Source organism: Capra hircus, chromosome 8 (genome assembly GCF_001704415.2).
Source record: "Capra hircus breed San Clemente chromosome 8, ASM170441v1, whole genome shotgun sequence".
Taxonomy (NCBI): Eukaryota; Metazoa; Chordata; class Mammalia; order Artiodactyla; family Bovidae; genus Capra; species Capra hircus.
The window spans coordinates 68,966,741-68,987,000 of NC_030815.1; the positions used below are offsets into that span (position 1 = coordinate 68,966,741).

General features: G+C 40.8%; 1 protein-coding gene across 3 annotated transcripts in view; it reads left to right on the top strand.

Annotated features, from left to right (window-relative positions):
- The window catches only part of XPO7 (exportin 7), an 89,895-nt gene that overhangs the window by 56,825 nt on the left and 12,810 nt on the right, over positions 1-20,260 (top strand). For 2 of the 3 annotated variants that reach the window (XM_018052255.1, XM_005683969.3), the window contains exons 3-18: positions 197-290; positions 1,048-1,214; positions 2,196-2,261; positions 4,637-4,741; positions 6,177-6,342; positions 6,926-6,999; positions 8,302-8,421; positions 9,798-9,944; positions 10,759-10,931; positions 12,845-13,038; positions 13,471-13,576; positions 15,760-15,895; positions 16,443-16,516; positions 17,672-17,752; positions 18,917-18,980; positions 19,664-19,772. In XM_018052255.1, coding sequence (XP_017907744.1) covers positions 197-290; positions 1,048-1,214; positions 2,196-2,261; positions 4,637-4,741; positions 6,177-6,342; positions 6,926-6,999; positions 8,302-8,421; positions 9,798-9,944; positions 10,759-10,931; positions 12,845-13,038; positions 13,471-13,576; positions 15,760-15,895; positions 16,443-16,516; positions 17,672-17,752; positions 18,917-18,980; positions 19,664-19,772 — 1,876 coding nt within the window. Of the gene's footprint in view, positions 1-196; positions 291-1,047; positions 1,215-2,195; positions 2,289-4,636; positions 4,742-6,176; positions 6,343-6,925; positions 7,000-8,301; positions 8,422-9,797; positions 9,945-10,758; positions 10,932-12,844; positions 13,039-13,470; positions 13,577-15,759; positions 15,896-16,442; positions 16,517-17,671; positions 17,753-18,916; positions 18,981-19,663; positions 19,773-20,260 lie in introns of all 3 variants that reach the window. The other variant, XM_013966097.2, reaches the window with a different exon arrangement.

Genomic DNA, 20,260 nt, shown 5'->3' on the forward strand with positions numbered 1-20,260 from the left:
TGAAGTCAGCTTAATGAGCACAGATGATGAATGGGCTCATTTTTCCTTAGTATGAGACCCTTAAAAGTCCAGACGATCAAATGTAGCAAAGCTGATTAATTTTCTTAAATCTGAACTCAGATCTCCAAGTTAAAAACTTTGACTGACTAACTTAATAAAACTGAATCCTAAGCCCTTTCCCCCTTTCTTTTCACAGTCATCTTACTCCCAGTTACTGGCAGCTACATGCCTTACAAAGCTTGTATCACGCACAAATAACCCTCTACCATTGGAACAACGGATAGATATTCGTGAGTAGAAAGTTGTCTTTTCTCTCTTAGTTTGTTTAGTGATGTTCTAGTAATAGTTACATTTATGTTGCTTGTTTGATAATGTTCTGAAGTTGCTAGGCATACAGAATATCTAGAATATAGTTTCTTTCCAGAATTGGGCTTAAAAATGAAGAAGGCCCAATATAATTGCTCCTAGATAAAGCCCGAGTTAGCCATTTTGTTTTCAGAAAGTTTCTTTTACCTGGTCTTCACCATCACTGGTAACTAAGAAAAACATTGCTGAAGATTTTGAATCCTGTGCCAACCATGCTATTTAACCATCAAGAGGTAGATTCAAGGCTCCCTTACTTCAGGTTCTTCGTTGTGACTCGTATACAATTCTGAGCTGAAAAGTTTGGTGGTTTAGTCGCTAAGTCGTGTCCAACTCTTGCAACCCCATGGACTATAGCCTGCCAGGCTTCTCTCTCCATGGGATTCTCCTGGCAAGAATACTGGAGTGGGTTGCCATTTCTTTCTCCAGGGGATCTTTCTGACCCAGGAATTAAACCAGGGTCTCCTGCATTGCAGGCAGATGATTTACCTACTGAGTGATGAGGGAAGCCATCATAGTTGGAAAGTTTAGTAAATCTTAAATTTAAAGTCCTGTTTCTCAATAGTGTGAATAATTAAGGAAGTTTAGGGTAAAGAGTCTAGATTTACCACTTCTTAGACATTAAACAACGCACACCCTTCCCTGGCGGAGCCACCTCCGATGTAGACTGTTTCTGTTTTATAGGGAACTATGTGCTCAACTATCTTGCCACTCGGCCAAAGCTGGCCACTTTTGTGACGCAAGCACTTATCCAGTTATATGCCAGGATCACAAAGTTGGGCTGGTTTGACTGTCAGAAGGATGACTACGTCTTCAGAAATGCAATCACAGATGTCACAAGGTTTTTACAGGTATGATGTATATATTCGATGAAATAGAAAGAAGTGAAGCAATATACGCTTAACTTAGATATTGATCTGCAAATGGAATTGTTTGGTACATTTTCTTCTGTATCTTCTTAATGCTTAATGTCTTGGTTTTACATGTTTACATGTCAGCACAAACCCTACTTCATTCTTTCTATTGCTTACATACTATTCCAGTTTAAAACATTATAATTCATTTAACTCTTCTAGGTGAGTATTTAGTTACTATCTTTATCTAGACTGGTAAATAAATACTTTGGTAAATATTCCTTGTGTATGTGTGTTCGTGTGTGTTTATACTTTGAGCTAGTGTGTTTATAGTGTGAATTCCTAGGCTTTGAATTATTCAGTAAGAAGACTATGTGTATTTTGGGTTTACATGGATATTTCCAAATTGCCCTCAAAAAAAGTTATTCCCGCCAACAGTTAATATGTCTGTTTCTCTGTACGTCCACCCTGTGAGATCAGCTTTCTTATTTTTCCAGTTTCATAGGTAGAAAGAATTAGTAGCTCAGCATTTGAGTAATGAATGAGACAAATTTTCATATGCTCATTTACTACTTATTTTTGCTTTTTGTGAACTTCCTATTTATGTACATTTTTTATGTACATTTTTTATGTACATTTTTTAAATCAGTTCTTTGCCCTTTTTTGTATACAGCCTTTCATATAAATTATATCTTACACGTTCATTTGTCTTTTATCTCAAATGTGATTTGCTAATTTCTCTTTCTGCAGTATGTATAGAGTAAAGCTTGTAGATATTTTTAACGTACAAAAGGTTTCAACTTTGATGCAGTCAGATTTAGCAGTCTATCAGTTAGATTTTGTGTCCTGCAAAGCAGCAGTTTTAAAATACCAATTTTTCATACCTTGTCTAGGCAGTTTAAGTATGACTGCATTCCAGATGCTGAAATCAAGCTGCACAGGCCAACTCTTTCTGCCTTACCTTTTTTTTTAAACCAGGATAGTGTTGAATACTGCATCATTGGTGTCACGATTTTATCACAGCTAACCAATGAAATTAATCAAGTAAGTGCTACAGCCTTCCTCATTGAAGTAAGTGCCATATTTTTACTTAGTATTGGTGTTTTCTGCCTGTGTGTGGGATGATCTTTTTTGGCAGTTGTGTGCTTTTGCGGTAAGTGATTAATGCCCTTTTGAAACAAAATAGTTCCATGGGGTTTTCCTCTGTGAGTGAAGTCCGGATGCCCTTCCATCTCCAGAATATTTTTTCTCTCATCTCAGCTTTCCTCAGTGGTTATTAATGTTTAGTGTTAGAGAAGAGCACAATGATCCTAAGTCAAAACTTAGGAAACCAGCATCATTGGTGTGCTCTTTTTGCTGTATAAGTTAATGTATTTATAATCATTCAAAAATCAGTTCTTATTTGCCTTTATTAAAGATTTTGCTGATAATCTTTTCAGAATGCACAAAACATTCTGCTAAATATCAAATAATTTTTTTAAATAGTCATCAATTTCACAGATTACTACAGAGGAAACACCAGTGGCTTTCTTTTGCTCTGGCTATAATATTTTTTAGTCATTTACTTTTGTATCCGGCCAAAATGTTACAATTATTGAACAGGCCTGAATTAATTGTAACAGCTCACCCTTCAGCTGTCAGCTATTAATTACATTGGCATCACTGTTGCTATTGCTCATACTTATGCAGACATTTTAATTAACCCTGAGAAATTTAACTGTGAGTTGGTATTTTAAATACACTAGCTTAGAGCCTATTAAAATCTGGAGTCCATATTGTGTTCTCTGTCACATGCAATCCCCACTATGATTGGTAATTATTAAAATAATAATTTATACTTGTGAGTGATTTCTATGTGGCAGACACTGTTCTAAGCACTTATATTAATTTTATTCTCACAGTAGTCCTATGAGATAGAGACTCTGGTTATGCTATTTTCTAGATAAGGAAACTAAAGCACATAAAGATTAAATAATTTGCCTGTGGTATCGCAGTTACCAGGCCACAAACAGTTTATGAATTCAGACCCACATAGGCTTATTGCAGAGCCTATGCTCTTAATTTGCTTATTTAACCACTCCTGTCCTTGTAGTAACTGGAATAGGAAATGGCAACCCACTACAGTATTCTTGCCTGGAAAACTCCACGGACAGAGGAGCCTGGCAGGCTATAGTCCATGGGGTCGCAAAGAGTCGGACACAATTGAACACACACAAATACACACCTTTGTAATAAGAGAGCATGCATTATGTACAGATTGTGGGGTTAATGCTCTTCCTTTGGAAACTTGGCTCCACAAAATCCATCATTGTTGGTATTTTAGAATCTTTTCAAAATTTTGTATTTATCTTTCTTAAGAAGGCAATAGAAATGTGTGTGATGTACTTAAGATGTAATTCTCTGGATTATGATCTGTGTAACAGATTGTATACGGCATCTGGTATATAATCTAGTGATACCTTTTTATCTAAGACATTTGTAACACAGTGACACTGAGGCTAAAATCAGAATATTTTGAACTCTGTGCAACTGACTTTTCTATTGTGTGGGGTTTTTTTGCTTTAGATTTAAATTAGAAAGCATATTTCTGTTACCATTCCAGTTTGAACTTAGAAATAAAATTGGGGGGTGGAGGTTCCATAATGTGCCAAAAGGAAGATGAGCTCTCTCCTGTAAGAGTTGATCAGTATATAGCAGTGACTTACGCTTACAGTAAGTGGTTGGGCTAAATACTGTTGGCAACCTTGAAATTCCTTTATCGCTCTTATTGAGTACGTACTATGTGTCAGCTATAGAGGACATATGAAAGAAGTAAGAGGTTTAATCCCTGACCACAGAAACCTTTAAAATATGACTGAAAAGACAAGGACAGGGGAGTGAGAGACCAGTACAGCCCCTTAGTTGAAGCCCTCACTTCTGTGGAATAGACTGCTTGTTGAAATAGGTGAAAAAAGAGAGTATTACAGGCTATTGCCATTTATCTTAAATTCATGGCTGTAGTAACTTCAGCTCTGACTGGATTATTTAGCAAAATCCAAGCCTTGCGACTGTCAGTTTTTGAGACTCAGCCTCAAAAGAGCATGGTAATAATTATTAACAAAGTCTTGCAACAGTTTGTTAAATATTACCTCCCTAAGTGCAGAGGACATGGAAACCTTGCAGTGGAGTCACTGTAACTTTCTTTCTATCTTCCCTCTGTAAATGGTAGAGACATGATATCCTGTGTAGCTGTTAACTGCTTATCATCATCCTCATTCTCTCACTAGATAGAGTTTAACAGTAACTTAAATCTTTAAAACGTATTTTGTTATTTTTGTTGATCTTATTGAAAAATCCTTCTACTTTATTTGAAGTGTACATGAAAAATTTTTTCTTTGCAGTTAATTTTAAAACTTGTGTTGGTTTGTTTTTCTGCACAGGCAGACACCACCCATCCTTTAACCAAGCACAGAAAAATAGCCTCTTCTTTCCGAGATTCATCATTATTCGATATCTTCACACTTTCGTGCAATTTACTAAAACAGGTGAGATTGTATGTTGGTACCTGCTTCCCGGTTCCTTTTGAAAGAATCAGAGTAAGTGGGGACTTGTTAGATGTCAGCTCTTCACTGACCCGTGAGAGCTTATGCATCTCTCACATAATATATATGTCCGAGATGTTGATGACCTTCCAGTCTGAGAGAAAGAATTATTTCCTGATTTCACATCTGTTCCCCTAGGTAAGGAGCCGAAAGTGAACACTTATCCCATGCTCCTATTTTAAAGAAACTAGTTTGCCACGAAACTTGAGGTTTTTGTTATTTGGTCTTTTCAATATCCATATAAGATCTTCCTATATGGAGTTAAAGCATCTTCCTTTTATGGTGTTTGATTCTCAGTGCTCTGAACACAGGCTCAGACTACATTGCTAGCACATTAAAACTAGGCTGGCTCCCCTGTCCCCAGCTGAGTTACAGGCAGCAAATAAACAAGCAACATCTGTAAGGAAAAGCATATTTTGAATTTTTAACATCCATTTAGATTTCCTAACCTGAAGGGGTAGACAGTATCACCGAAGGAAATTAACTGTTTTAAAATAGAAAGTTGGTATTTCAATTCGTTTATTGATAGACTTGAACTAAGGAAGAAATGTTAACCTGTAAATTGTACACATTTATAGCTGTGTTTGGATGTTTTGTCCATACAGAAAGCCAAATGGAATTACCCTCTGCTTTTATGTTCATTTGGGGTTTTTGTTTGTTTTATTGTTCCTGTTCTCGTTTTCCAGTGTGTCTCAATTGTAATATGAGAAGCAAGGTTGGATTTTTCTTTTGTCCCAATTAATGATGTCCATCCATCTTTTCCTTCAGCTACCTAGTTTCACTTCAGAATTCCCCAAAAGTCCTCAGTTTGGGCAAGCTGCCTTGTAAAAACTGTTGTACCCTCTGGAGGGGGAAAAAGCTTGTGAGAAAACAGCATTGAATCCTCTTCTGATACTGATGCTATCAGAAACGAACCAGCCAGTCCCTGAGGTCACAACTGGTAGAAACTTGAATCTCATAGTCACCATAGCTCTGGGCCATTATTGAGCTGTAGGCAGGTACACTGCTGATGAATAAATAAAAAGCATCTAACATGCAGATGAAGTAACCATTCATCCCATATTGCTTCAAAATTATCTGCGGCCTTGATGTCTGCAGCATGTAAAGAGTAAATGTCAAAGAGGGAGTGTGTTTAAATACTAGCTTCATGTTTTTATGAACATGAAACATGTTTTAATAGTAAATAAGGAGCTAGGAGTTTCGTGGTGAAGGAAGGACTTTAAAGGTAATAGAAGTGCTGCATCTCCTGGCAGAGAACCACCACTCGACTGTGCTGAACCACCTCCTTTTCTGGCTCAGCAGCCTCCTTGTAAGTCTGGTAGCAAGCTTGGAAGAAAGGAGGGACTGTTTGGGGCTCATTATGTGGTCATTTTTACAGGCTTCTGGAAAGAATCTGAACTTGAATGATGAAAGTCAGCATGGCTTGCTGATGCAACTGCTCAAGCTCACTCATAACTGCCTAAACTTTGATTTCATCGGCACTTCCACCGACGAGTCCTCAGATGACCTGTGCACGGTACAGATCCCCACCAGCTGGAGATCAGGTAACACGGCCACACCCTCGCACCATGCTGCTGCTCCCCTCTACCTGGAGTCAGCAGAGTGGGCTCAGGATCCACTGGCAGATCCCCTGCTTGCTCTTAGAGAAAACTTGGGAGGTTGGTGTGGGTCTTTATAAAGTTAGGGAGCTACACTTGGGAGGATCCCCCAGCTGGGGCAAACTCTTGTTTATCCAGTTTCTGATGGGTGTGAGTTTGACCTTACATTTTTCACCTAGAGACTTCTGCTTTCTTACTCATTTGAGAGAATTTCTAGCTTTAAAAACAAAGAACCTGTGCATGTACTTGGTATTGTGTGCCTAAAAGATAAAAATTCTTGCTATGAAGAGTCCTGCTTGTCTTACGTTGTTTGAGAATCAGAAAAAATGAATCCATTTCTTAGAGGAACTAAAAACTAATGCTTTTGTGAAAAAAGAAAGGAAAACAAAAAGCCCCCATTAGTTTGTCACTTTCAAAGGAAATAAGCATTCTGTAAGATAAGAAAGCAAGAAGATAACGCTCCCCAATTACTGGAATGCACCGGCCCCAGTGTGCAGACGATTCAGTAATGTGCTCTTTTCTCTTTCAGCGTTCTTAGATTCTTCAACTCTGCAGCTGTTTTTTGATCTCTATCATTCCATCCCTCCTTCATTTTCACCTCTGGTGAGTCAGGACTACAGTTTCTATTTCTGGAATGTAGCAGTGGCGAATGAGCCTTATGTTCATTGTGTTGTACAAAATCATAGAAGTAAAGTTTCTTCCTAGAAATACTAGGGTTAGTTATCTAGCCTGTTGAGATAAAGCTAGTCAGTTAAAAGTTCTCACTATAAAGTCTTCATTCCTTTTAAACTGTTCCCGTCTAATGACAAATTGCTGCAGGTGTCAAGTTCTTTTGGTCCCCTTTGTGTCTGACTTTGTACTGTACCTCGAATTGCCACAGGCTAGAGTGTGGGGAATTCATCTTATATGATCTAGTAGAAGATTGTCAAGACTGAGATTTCTGAAACTCCCTCAGGCCTGTGTTATATAAGTGATCAATACAAGCTGTATTAGAAAGGCAGATTTGCATACTTGTCCTTAATAAAAATTTGAAAGCTCTTGGGAATGCTGCGTTTCTCTTTTAAAGTAATAATTAACCTCAAATCCCAAAATTCATTTGGGTCCTAAAAAGTCAGTGTTCTGATACTTCAGATTGCTGGTGTAAAATGTTGTTGTACCAAACATACAGAGAAAGTAAAGGAACGTCAGTAGGTGTTTTGCACAGTGTTTCTGCGTAGACTGCTTCCCTGGTCGTCTTGTCACTTTTCCAAATTAATGCGGACCTTCGCTTTAGCAGAAACATGAGTTTGTGTTGCTTGTATCAGTACATTTACTTCTGCTGTTGGTTAACAGAGGTCCACCTCCCGGAGTGGAAACTAGGGAGGAGAAGGGCAGAAAATAGATCGAGAGGGGCTAACAGAATGCAAAATTCTAGCGCAATGGGGAAAGGGGAAAATGTTTTCACTGTAAAACCTGTTTGCTTCCGAGCATAGCTCCTTGGTTATTTCATGATAGCACCACATAGCAAAGCCTGATTAGCCAAAAAGGCCTTAATAAAACAGAAAAAAAAAAACTATGTCTATAGCATTGTTTACTGTCAGTTGCTTGGTATTTTCAAGTTTAAGTATGTATCTTAAACACAAAGAAGCCTAGGGGTGGTTGAAAAATAATACCTATATGAATTTCCAAACTGTGGATTTATCTAGTTGTTATGCTCACTGAGGGTCTAATGCCGTTTATTTTTCTTTAAATAAAGCTGTTTCAGATATCCTCAACTATACCCTCCTTGATCTTTTTTTTAATATCATTATAATGATAGAGGGTGACAGAACAGAGAAGAAGAATATTTACAGCAAGGGAAAGAGTAATGAAAAGAGCTATACCATCTTTTCTGCTCATTTGTGTTTTGGTTGTTCCCTGCTCTAGGTATTATCCTGCTTAGTACAGATTGCCTCGGTTAGAAGATCCCTATTCAACAATGCAGAGAGGGCCAAGTTTCTCTCTCACCTTGTTGATGGTGTTAAACGAATACTGGAAAACCCACAGGTATGATTTTTGAGAATTTACTTTTATTTTATGTGTATGTGTGTATAAGCATGTATGATTAGTATATACCTCTCTGTTATAATGCAAAAGCTCAATCTAGAGGTTACACATAGCAAAACCCCTAGAAAACAGTTCAATCAGTTATCCTTCAGAAGATTTAAGTGAATGTCTGTACATAGATTTTTAACAGTTACCCAGAAAAGGAGCTTGTCCCTAGATTCAGGAATGTTGAAATTATTGAAAGGGTCACTTTGAAGGAAAATAAGGAGAGAGCTAGTCATTTTGTGTGTTTTTTGTTTTTGTTACCATGATTTTGAATGTAAATTATTTACCTAAGTGAAGAGAGCTACTTTTAGCTAGGAAGGGAGATTTCTCATTCAAATATTATTCATTCCATAACTCAGTTGTCCGTCTTGTCTTTTTTAGTCTGAAAGATTCAGCTAACACCTCCTTTTTTTAAGTATCACTTCCCCACACTAGGAAATATCATAAATAAGACCCATTCACTTAAATATACTCGGTTCTGGGACTCCCGTGGCAGTCCAGTGGTTAAGACTGCATGCCTTCACTGCAGAGGGCATAATAAGTTCGATCGGGGTCGGGGAACTAAGATCTCTCATGCCCGGTGGCGTAGCCAAAAAAAAAAGAAAAGAAAAAAAACATTAATCAATTCTTTCCTTTTTAAAAAATCATTTTTTCTATTAGCAAATTGTATGAAGTCACCTGCCACAGGCCAAAGCAGAACAAAACCTGCCCCCCTTCTCTAATGTAGGAGAACATGTATAAGGAAACAAATACACTGGTGTAGTGTGTGAAGAAAAGTGTCTGATATAAGTAGATAACAAGATACATAAACATACTAATACAGTGAGTTTGTTGTCATGATAGCGGTGTAATAAAATACATGAAATATTTGTGTAACTTTGCCATTCTGTTTGTGCTTAATGATAAATTAGACAGCTGTGAAAATGAAAATTTCATTGCTTTTCATTCGATCAGTGGGAAGCAAACAGGCCTGTTAAATCTAAGATTGTGCCCCTTTCTGCCATTAATCAACATTACAGCCCTGGCAAGTAGTATGGTCCTTCTGGGCTTCTGTTTCAGACTCTGCCGATTGAGGCCAATAACCCCATCTTCCAACATGATTATTGTGAACAGATGAGATAATAGACGCAATAGTCCCCTTTAAAAGTGACTTTTAAAAAAACTGTTACTTAATCATACAAATGTGTCATTCAGAATGATAGCCAGCATCTCAGAAGTTAAAGCACATCTCCTACCGCCTCCCCGTCCCCCATGCCATCCCAGATGTCCTTTGGGAAGCAGTTTAATGAGTCATGTTTTACATTTTCTTTTCCTCCCTGTACTGTCACCAGAGTTTGTCAGACCCAAACAATTACCATGAGTTTTGCAGACTACTGGCCCGCTTGAAGAGTAACTATCAACTGGGAGAATTAGTGAAGGTGGAAAACTACCCCGAAGTCATCCGATTGATAGCTAACTTCACGGTGACCAGCCTGCAGGTTTGTCATAGATTGCTTGCCTCTTTCTTGCTAAACATTGGAACCTCTTTTCTTGCTTGTTGGTTTTATTTAACCTTGTGGCATTACAGAGTGTGGTTAGGGGAACATGAGGGAATCGTAAGAATAACACTTAGATTCAAGGCTAGGAGGATTCTTTCATAGTCCCCTTAAAACAAACAGGCAGAATGAAGGGAGACTCAGCACCCTCTCTTTCTTAGCCATATGTGGGCAGTGGTTCTTTAAAGTGATGGCTTGCATCAGAATCATCCAGCGAGCTTGATGAGAAATGCAGGTGCTTGGGTCCTATTCCCATCATTTCTGATTCGCTCGATCTAGGGGGGAACCTTGGCACCTCTATTTCTAACAAGCTTCCTACGAGACTATCTCGCATACTAATGTCTGAGAGCCACTTCCTCAACCAGCTCAGGACAGCTCTTCTCACTAGACGATTGGTCTCTGAAATACCAGTAAACAGGTTAGACTGGTTGCTGTACATAGAACAAAGCCCATTAAAGTTTATCCTTTTTTTTTTTAAAGAATATTCTTTATGTCAAATGGCTTGAGACTAATGTACTATGTACACAAATGAGAGCTAACATCTGATTCTACTGGATCCCTTTAATAGACTTTGCTGTGTCCATCCAGCCACAATTCTTTCTTTCTCCTCTTCCTTCCTTTTAGAGCATCTGTCTCTTTTGATGCTTCTGGAACCTCTAGGAGGTCACATCAGAACATCTTAAGAGATACTAAATTTCAGATTGGACCTCTAGGAGGTACGGTGGTAACAGAGGCCTACTCTCTTGGTTTTCTTTAGCATTGGGAATTTGCCCCGAATAGCGTGCACTATCTCCTGAGCCTTTGGCAGCGGCTGGCAGCCTCCGTGCCATATGTGAAAGCCACCGAGCCCCACATGCTGGAGACGTATACTCCTGAGGTCACCAAAGCCTACATCACATCCCGTCTGGAATCTGTGCACATCATACTCAGGTAAGGAAATGGGCAGCCTCCCTTTTTCCCTACACATGTGTCAGACTTGCAAGGGACCCGACACCCAGTTGGTAGGCGCATCCTTGATATGAATCTTACTGGAGCTAACACCAGAATGGGTATTTTTTCCTGTCAGTACAACAGCTGATGAGAGCATAATGTCTGAAAGAAGAGTCTTTTTCTCTTTAACATCCTATTCATGACTGTCCCTTCTTCACCCACCATAGCAGCATCTTGGAATACAAAGCATATCTACCGATTTTCGTTAAATATGAGAGAAGCATTTCTAAGCTGTAGATGACAACAGTTATAACATGTAACATGTAGGTGCTTAATGTGAACTTCTCAAGAGATAAGTGGATAAATAAACCATGCTATCCAGAGCTTACTAGAAGATGTAAGAGTCCCAGGCAGCTGGCCACGGATTGCATTACCCTGACACATGGGTTCTGTCTTCTTGACTGCCAGCTGGACCAGAACTCTATAGTAAAGAAATGTCAGAGCCTTTCAGAAATTACCTACATAAAATACAGTTATTCTTGGTGTAGAGACCTTTCTTATATGTGTTTTCATTGGCTGTTTCTCAGGAGAATTTACCCGAACTCTGAAGGTCTGGTTGTTTTTTCATTTTTAAGTTGCATTCATAATTTGCTCAAATCAAGTAAATGTGTCATAATAATTATAGTCTCAGTTGTGTATGACTTGAGTCATTTCAGAATCTGGGTATTGGTGAAGCCTGCTGAAAAGCATTGTTCTGTTAGTGGCATAGTTTTTATTCCTAAGGACTCAGCAGGTTTCAGGCAGGCCATGTTGGGGAGCGGGGACATGTATGGGCTCTGGGCCCAGTTACTCAGCTAATAGCTGTGTGCTCTTGGACCAGATTATAATGGGGATTAAATTACTGTGTCCTGGCCTAGTGTATGGACCATGGTTAACACACAGCTCTGAGCTGCCCATTGTAGTAGCAGTGATGCTGCTGGATTGTCGTATAACCATGTAACAGTAGACAGCTTATGATATGATAAGGTTTTTAAGTCTGGGAAACCAGTGGATATGACAAGACATGGTATAGATCCACAGTGCCTTGTGTGCAGTTCTGAAACTTAAGATGTGAATGTTTAATTTTCTCATAAGTTTGACACAAAACTCATTTGATGGCAAAACTTGACCTGTGCTGATACGAGACCACTTAATCTCAGGTGGCACCAGTGGTAAAGAATCTGCAGTTCAATCCCTGGGTCGGGAAGATTCCCTGGAAGAGAGTATAGCAACCTGTTCTAGTATTCTTGCTAGGAGAATCCCATGGACAGAGGAGCCTGGTAGCCTACAGTCCATGGGGTTGCACAAGAGTCAGACACAATTGAAGCGACTTAGCACACACACATAGTAGTGTTTTTAAAAAATTTTATTTACTGTGACTATTCGTAATACTTCTATATTTTGATGCAGGAATATTGTATATGACATGCCACGGCCCATGGAGGGTTCATGTTACATGTAGAAGCATACAGTACCTCCTGAAAATCTGAAGATTTCTGAATTCCAAAAGCCATCTGATCACAGAACAAGTGGCCTCACAGCAGGGATAGGCTACTTGTAGTCTTACAGTTTACTATAGTCAGGAACAAACGAGAGGCTGAGAGCTGGGAGCTTTCAGGGTTGAGAAGCATAGGACTGGGAAAATCACTGCAGACAAATGTTACGGGGCTAGGGATTGAAAGATCCTTCAGGAGACTGATGCTTGGGGGAGACCCCTGCCTTCAGCCCGTTCTTACCTTCCTTGGTAAAAAGTTGTGTTGGGATATGGGCCTCTACGGCAACACATGGTGGCAGAATGGAGGAGGAGCGCTGCTGTGACAGGGAAGTCAGCAACATACTTTAAGAGGGCTCCTTCCTTCTTCTGTTGGGAGTAGAGATGGACTGGAAGATCCCCTGGAGGATACGGGTCTGGTCCAGCAGCAGTTGGACCAGCTGTCTACCATCGGGCGCTGTGAATACGAGAAGACGTGTGCGCTGCTCGTGCAGTTGTTTGACCAGTCTGCCCAGTCCTACCAGGAGCTGCTGCAGAGTGCCAGCGCCAGCCCCATGGACATCGCAGTGCAGGAGGGTAAGTGGGCACCCACCTGCCGTCAGCACCCTTTCACTCACTGTCACCTCCCTTTCACCTCTCCCCTTCAGAAAACTTTCCGTCCTCAGTCAGCTTCATATAAACGAGAATATTTGATAATAGTGCCATGGGGAACTAGGGAAGAGCGACTGAAGTCCTGTCTGTAGTGGATGTGTTTAAGGAACTACTGCATTCTAAAACTAATGACCCTGTCTGATAGGGGAGCCTTGGTTATCTAATGAGTTTTGCCCTTGGTATCACCCTTACTGAAGCAGAGGAGTAGCTGTTCTCTGAAGGAACAGTCTGACTTCAGGGCCTTTTCGCTTTCTTAAGATTAAGAGAGTTCACAGTAAGAAGTGAACCTCACAGTGAGGAATTTCTTCTTGCAGTGACGACTGGAGGTGACACTAATGGGCCTTCTTCCTGTTGCAGGAAGGCTGACGTGGCTGGTTTACATCATTGGTGCCGTGATTGGTGGCCGGGTCTCTTTTGCCAGCACCGATGAGCAGGATGCTATGGACGGCGAGCTTGTCTGTCGGTAAGTGCTCGCACGGAGGCATCCCGTTTCACTGCTCTGACCCTCCCACCCCCTTTTGGGTCCTGAGACCATGGGAATTTGACATGCTTCTGTTAGTGCTGTTCTTCCCATTTACAAAGTATAATTTATGAAGCTGATTGCCAGTGAAAATGAAAAACTGTTACAGGTCCAGATTCCAAAGTTTTTATAAATACAGCACCAGCCATGCCTACAATCTTTACTAAAAAACCGTCTGCAGTAATTCAGCTAGAAAATAAATTGTGGATATAGAATTAAGAGTATAAGTAGGATACAGAGTGGAGAGTAGCTTTTAGTTCTGTTTAAGTGCAATATCTCAGAGTTAATGAATATGTGGATGCTTTTGCCTTGCCTAATAGTCTGATACGAAGTCTAATAGGAAACTTTGGGTCTTCAAATTTCCCTAAAGATGAATTACAGAATTTCTATAGCCTTTCAGATGTCTTGACATACCCTTTTCCATCTACAGGATTTCAAGTTATTTTGTGTCTGTGTGATTCTCATCTTACTAAAAACCTGTAAATGAGCATTTAGTGATTTCTGAAAGTCTACTTACCGTTGAAGTAAAAAGACAGGATTTTAAAAAATCTTTTTAAACCTCTGCAGCAGAGATTCTCAGACCTTTTTCTTCAGGACTCTTTACCATCTTAAAAAGTATAGAGGTCCTCAAAGAACTTGTGCATGTGAGCTATATCTATCAATATTTAACTATATTTTTCAGAAGAAATGAATGAGAAGAGTAGCTTTGTTTTAATGTCTGGCACAGTAAAAGTCAGCTGGGTTCTCCTCTCTTCTTCTGCATTCAGACTGTAGTGATATCACACGGCTTATAGCCTCTGGAAAAACCCCACTGCACCCTCCTGTGAGAGTGCGAGTGAAAGGGCAAATAATGTTTTAGTATTTTTATGAAGGGCTTTCCAGGTGACTGATAGTAGAGAATCCACCCCACAAGCAGGAGACTTGGGTTCAATCCTTGGGTGGCGAGGATCCCCTGGAGGAGGAAATGGCAAGCCACTCCAGTATTCTTGCTTGGGAAATCCCACGGACAAGGGATCCTGGCAGGCTATAGTCCATGGGGTTGATAAAGAGTCAGACACAAGTGAGCAACTAAATAACAATTTTTATGAATATGGTTTGTGACCTTGCAAGGAACTGCTACCCTGAAGGATTCTAAAGTTGCAGATGCTCTCCTTAGACATTTTAACATAACACCTTAGAGTTTATTGGTCCCTAGACATTTCAGTCCATAATTTTTATTCTTATGCTGAAAATCCCCATTTGTCTCTTTCCACCCCCACCTTATTTATCAGATGCTCATCTGCCCTGATTGAACAAAGATTTAATAAAGATGAAATCCAATACCTTTCTGATTCTGTAGCCTTGTGTAATACTGTGTGTGTGTCATAACATAAATTGAGTTTAGACAATTTCTCGTATACTGGTTCTCAACTTGAGTGTTCCAGAACAGTGACTGAGTCCAGTGCACTCATGATATCACAAAATGTTCAATAGTTTGTTACCTATTTTCACATTATCAAAATGTCAGATGACTCACTTATAATAACATCATTCTTACTCATCCAGCAACCACTGACTTGCATTCCAATATGCTTTCTTTTCGGGGAATGGGTGCAGGTGAAAGGGATGAAGTCACAGGTAGCATATCAGCTCTTGGTCCCTGGAAGTGTTCCCTGCCTGTGGGCGTCGTCCTTCATGTGTCTCCTTTCCTTTTATGGCTCTGTGAGAAAAAAGATTGAGAGCCACTGGCTTAGTCCTGTCACCATCATTTTATAGCTGTGGAACTGGGGCTAAGAAAATAAAATTGCTGTACTTGAGTTCTCATGGAAGTCTCAGGGATGACCATTACCCTAGTACTAGTATTTTTCCCCACTATTTTTTAGCAGTGACGAGTTCTGCCTCCATCTATAGAATCTCAGGGGACTGGAAGTTTTAAATATCTAGTCATTCATATTTCTTGGCTGTGGTTCCTGAGCCGCCGAAGGGGAGAATTTTGTTCCCTAGTGGAGCTTAGAGCCTGCAGAGAAAGCCTTTCCAATAGGATGATAGGTGAGGGGAGGGGGCCTATGCCTGTTTTCAGGGAGGTTGGTTTTTGTGGTGACCAGGATATCCTGCTGTTGAGAGAATCATTGCTTTTCCTCCTCCAGGGTGCTCCAGCTGATGAACCTAACAGACTCTCGCTTGGCTCAGGCGGGTAACGAGAAACTAGAATTGGCCATGCTGAGCTTTTTTGAACAGTTTCGTAAGATCTACATTGGGGACCAGGTGCAGAAATCCTCTAAGGTAACACACTCTGAGTTGGATCCATTCAGTGCTCACTTCTGCTTGTGGAGTTTCTGAGTAAAAGAAATGGCTGTTAACAGTTTAGATACAGTCTCCAATATCAGAATAATCCAAATAGTTCCTCTTGGTCTGTAGAATTTTGGGAGACTCCTCAAAGACTCCTGAAAGAGTAGAAGTCAGCTAGATTCTCCTCTTGGCTTCGCATTCAGACTTCATGTGCTTCATGTGCTTAATAAATGAGCAGTCACAGCATCCATTGGTCTCCCCTAAATTGGCATTCTTAGTCCCTATGTATATGAATTGGATGTTCAAAACAGCAGAAGGTTTTGACAGTCTTTTTATCATTTTAAGGTTGAAGATAACATGTACCCAGTATTTAGTAGTACTCAGAAACTAGCTCATTCTGTCAGTAAAGACTTCCCCAGGATTGTTGTTCATATTCTTCTTATGGTTTTAACCTCCTGCATGAGGACAGAAACAGTACTGGGATATGGTTTTTCTTATCTGTATTTTCTGGTTACTTTCTCTTCCCCAAACACACCACCAGCTGTACCGCCGACTCTCAGAGGTTCTGGGCCTGAATGACGAGACCATGGTCCTCAGTGTCTTCATAGGAAAAATGTAAGTGTTCTGGCTCGCCCTCAGCAAGAGCCCCTTGCAGTCCTGCTGCAGCTGTAAAATGTGATCTTGGCATTGTGCTGCCAGTGCCTTGGTATTCCAGCATTGATCGTTTGCGTCAGAAACTTGTGCATTTGAGTGTGTGACAAGCTGTGCTTAGAGATACGGCCCGGCCCCAGAGCATTCCAGGCTTGAACAGGCAAGGATTTCATTATGTCCATGTGGCATCTCATCGGCAGCCTCTGAAATCACGGGGAACCTGTTGGGGCAAACCTGTTGTGACATTAGCAAAACAGACCTTCCTCCCCAGCCTCTCTCCAGGTCACCCTCCTGCCCAGAGGCCCTGAGCCTGCTTTTGTTTTCTGATGCTGATTGCTACTAGGTGTGCCCCCAGGAGGGGAGCCCCAATCTAATTAAAACGGGCTTACTCTTCTCAGGAACCTTTACACCTTTTCAGAGTCTTGAATCGCAAAAATCAAGTGCTGTTATTTGAATTATCTTCCAAGTTGGAGCTCCTGATTGGCCCTTTTTGGTTCTTTTCTTTTTTTTTTAGTTATGTCGCTTTGTTTACATTTCCCCCTTTTTTAGGAGCTCAATTTATCAACGCACACAGTAGTAGCCAAATAAATATATCACCCAGGGCTGTGTGCAGTACGCCATTTTGGCTCCTTCCAACCATCCTGGACCTAAACACTCATATCCGTGAGCTGGTTAATCACTTAAGATGAAAAAAGCAAAGGGGGTCTAAAGGACTCTGCCAGCCAAGAATCCAGAAGCAAGGGCTACTAGAATTCTGCAGCTGACAGTGGATGGTGCAGTTGCAGAATTGCATACGTCTGCATGTTATCACTGCCGCAGAAATCTCTTGCCCTTGCTGCAGAAATCAGCCCTGGAGTGCCCCAGAATTCCAAGGGCCTGGGTATGGGCCAGTGTAGCTTTGGAACCAAGTAGTGAAGATTATCTGAAGGATAATTTTTCTAGTCAACCAAATGTAAGTACGGAGATTTTATACCCATTTTTTGTGGTTGTGATGTCTGTGAATTGTTGATGCAGGTGTGTGGTGACTCGTGATGGATGATTTTCTTCTTCTCCCAACTCTCCAGAGCACCAGGCATATCAAAAGTGTCTCCTGCTTTTCCTTTTCTTTTTGTCCTCCAGCATCACCAACCTGAAGTACTGGGGCCGTTGTGAACCAATCACCTCCAAGACACTACAGCTTCTCAATGACCTCTCCATTGGATATCCTTTTCTAAGCTGGCTTCTGGGTGAAACAGGGACCATGGTGTTACACAGTCTGAGAAATCAGGGCCTCCTCCATTTCTACCTTAATTTAGCTTTATGTATACCTAAGTATGGGCTTCCCAGATGGTACTAGTGGTAAAGAACCCCCTGGAGGAGGACATGGCAGCCCACTCCAGTATTCTTGCCTGGAGAATCCCATGAACAGAGAAGTCTGGCAGACTACAGTCCATAGGGTTGCAAAGAGTAACTGAAGCAGTTTAGCACACACACATACTTAAATATTTTCCATTCTCCTCAGAACCAAAGGTGCTACCCACATACAATTCAGGACTAATTCCAGACCTTAAAAGTGAGCCAGCTGACAAACTAATCGTCTTGTTGTTAAGTCACTTAATTGTGTCATACTCTTGTGACCTCATGGACTGTAGCCCACCAAGCTCCTCTGAAATAGTCTCCCAAAGATTTATTCCTGGCTATCTCCCAGATCTACAAATCCCCAACAGGTCTTTCTGATAGGTACACACTCTTTGAAGCCAAGGTTTTAGGATAGGTAGCAGTAAAGTCCATCTGGATTTTTCTATCAGCTTATAGGTAGAAGCAGCCTGATCATAAACTTTGCAATAAAAGTAGTGGCTACACACCCTCTTGACTTGGATTCAGTCTGCTGTAAAGGTTGAATTGCTCCAAAACAGCTTATCACACCAGGGGTCTACAAGAGAAGTAAACCCTATAAAAATTATTTGGATGACTTTTTTCATACAGAGCTAGTCTCATTCTCAATGCATAGGAGAGAGGTTTATTCACACCTACAGTGGGTGCCGTATACAGGCTTTAGGGCTTAATTCTCTTTCAGAAGCCCCGTTGAGAAAAGCTTCTCTAGGATATCATGATTCTTAAGGGAAACTGCTGGGTTAGCTATTTTCTTACACACAGACTTCGAGATGGGTATTCTTTCACCTATCATTTAAAATGCTATTTAGAAGAGAATACCTTTTTCCCCCCATTTGGCAGTGTCATATTCAAATGGTTAAGACAAATAGGCTATCCAGGCATGGGATTCATAGTAAAGAAAGAAACTGCTCTCACCCAGAAGGTGCCCATTCTGCAGCAGAGATCTTCCTTTGCATCACACTTTCCTTGACCCTCTTCCTTTGTCCTTACATACAGTAGTGTGAGGAAGCTAGTGAAGCTGAGTGCGGTACAGTTCATGCTGAACAATCACACGGTGAGTGGTTGAGCCCCTTTCCTGGTCCTGCTCTCCAGCCACCTCCCCGCCCACATCCTCTCAGCAGTGGACATGTTCACAGTGAGCTCTGTGGTGCTCAGTCCTTCACACTGCCTTCACACTGCCAGGCGACGCTTAGTGTCATCAGAGCTACTCTTTCGGATCCAGATAATCTGAGTTATGGTGAAGTCACTGACTATTGGAGAAGGCAGTGGCACCCCACTCCAGTACTCTTGCCTGGAAAATCCCATGGGTGAAGGAGCCTGGTAGGCTGCAGTCCATGGGGTTGCTGAGTTGGACACGACTGAGCAACTTGACTTTCACTTTTCACTTTCATGCATATGAGAAGGAAATGGCAACCCACTCCAGTGTTCATGCCTGGAGAATCCTAGGGACGGGGGAGCCTGGTGGGCTGCTGTCTATGGGGTCGCACAGAATCGGACACGACTGAAGCAACTTAGCAGCAGCAGCAGCAGCACCAACTATTACTCTTACTAAAATAACTTAGTTGTAGATAACAATAGCAGTTTAAAAAAATTTTTTTAATACTCCTCATTAACCATTAAGGAATGATGATATGGCCATTAGCTTCAAAGGGCTCAGTAATTCTAAAATTACTGGCTTGCATTCTGCCTCTAACCCTGTGTTTTTATTTTTGTAACTTGTTTTCTTTTTTTCAATAGAGCGAGCACTTTTCATTTTTGGGTATTAACAATCAGTCCAACCTGACAGACATGCGGTGTCGAACTACTTTCTACACAGCACTTGGGCGTCTCCTCATGGTGGATTTAGGTACTGCAATAAATCCTAGTGGCTAGTGAAGTAATTTGGCATTGTTCTCAATTTTTACTCGAGGATAGAAAACTAAATGTTGGGAAAAGTCTTTGCTGTTGTTTCAAAAGTATCTGAAATTACAGTTTGATTTCACCAAGAACAGATTGTGGTATCATGATCCCTGTAACTGGACGAGAATTACAGTATGTGTCTGAAGTTTTCATCTGATAGGTTTTAAAATTCTATTCATGATTCTCATCTGTAAGATAAAGGAATTGAGAATTGAGATTCCTAAATGCATCTCATTGGCCAGATAATCCCTCCTGCCACATTGAGGTGCAGCCCATCTGAGATGGCCAGCATTCCTCAGCACCCACTTCCCTGGCATGGACGAACCAGGAGAGCTTATGTATCTTTCTAGCTCTGGTTGTGATATTAGCAGTTTGGGCTCAGCTTACAACCTGAAGCTTAATAGTATCATAATTTTTAGCTATTTAGGTTTAATC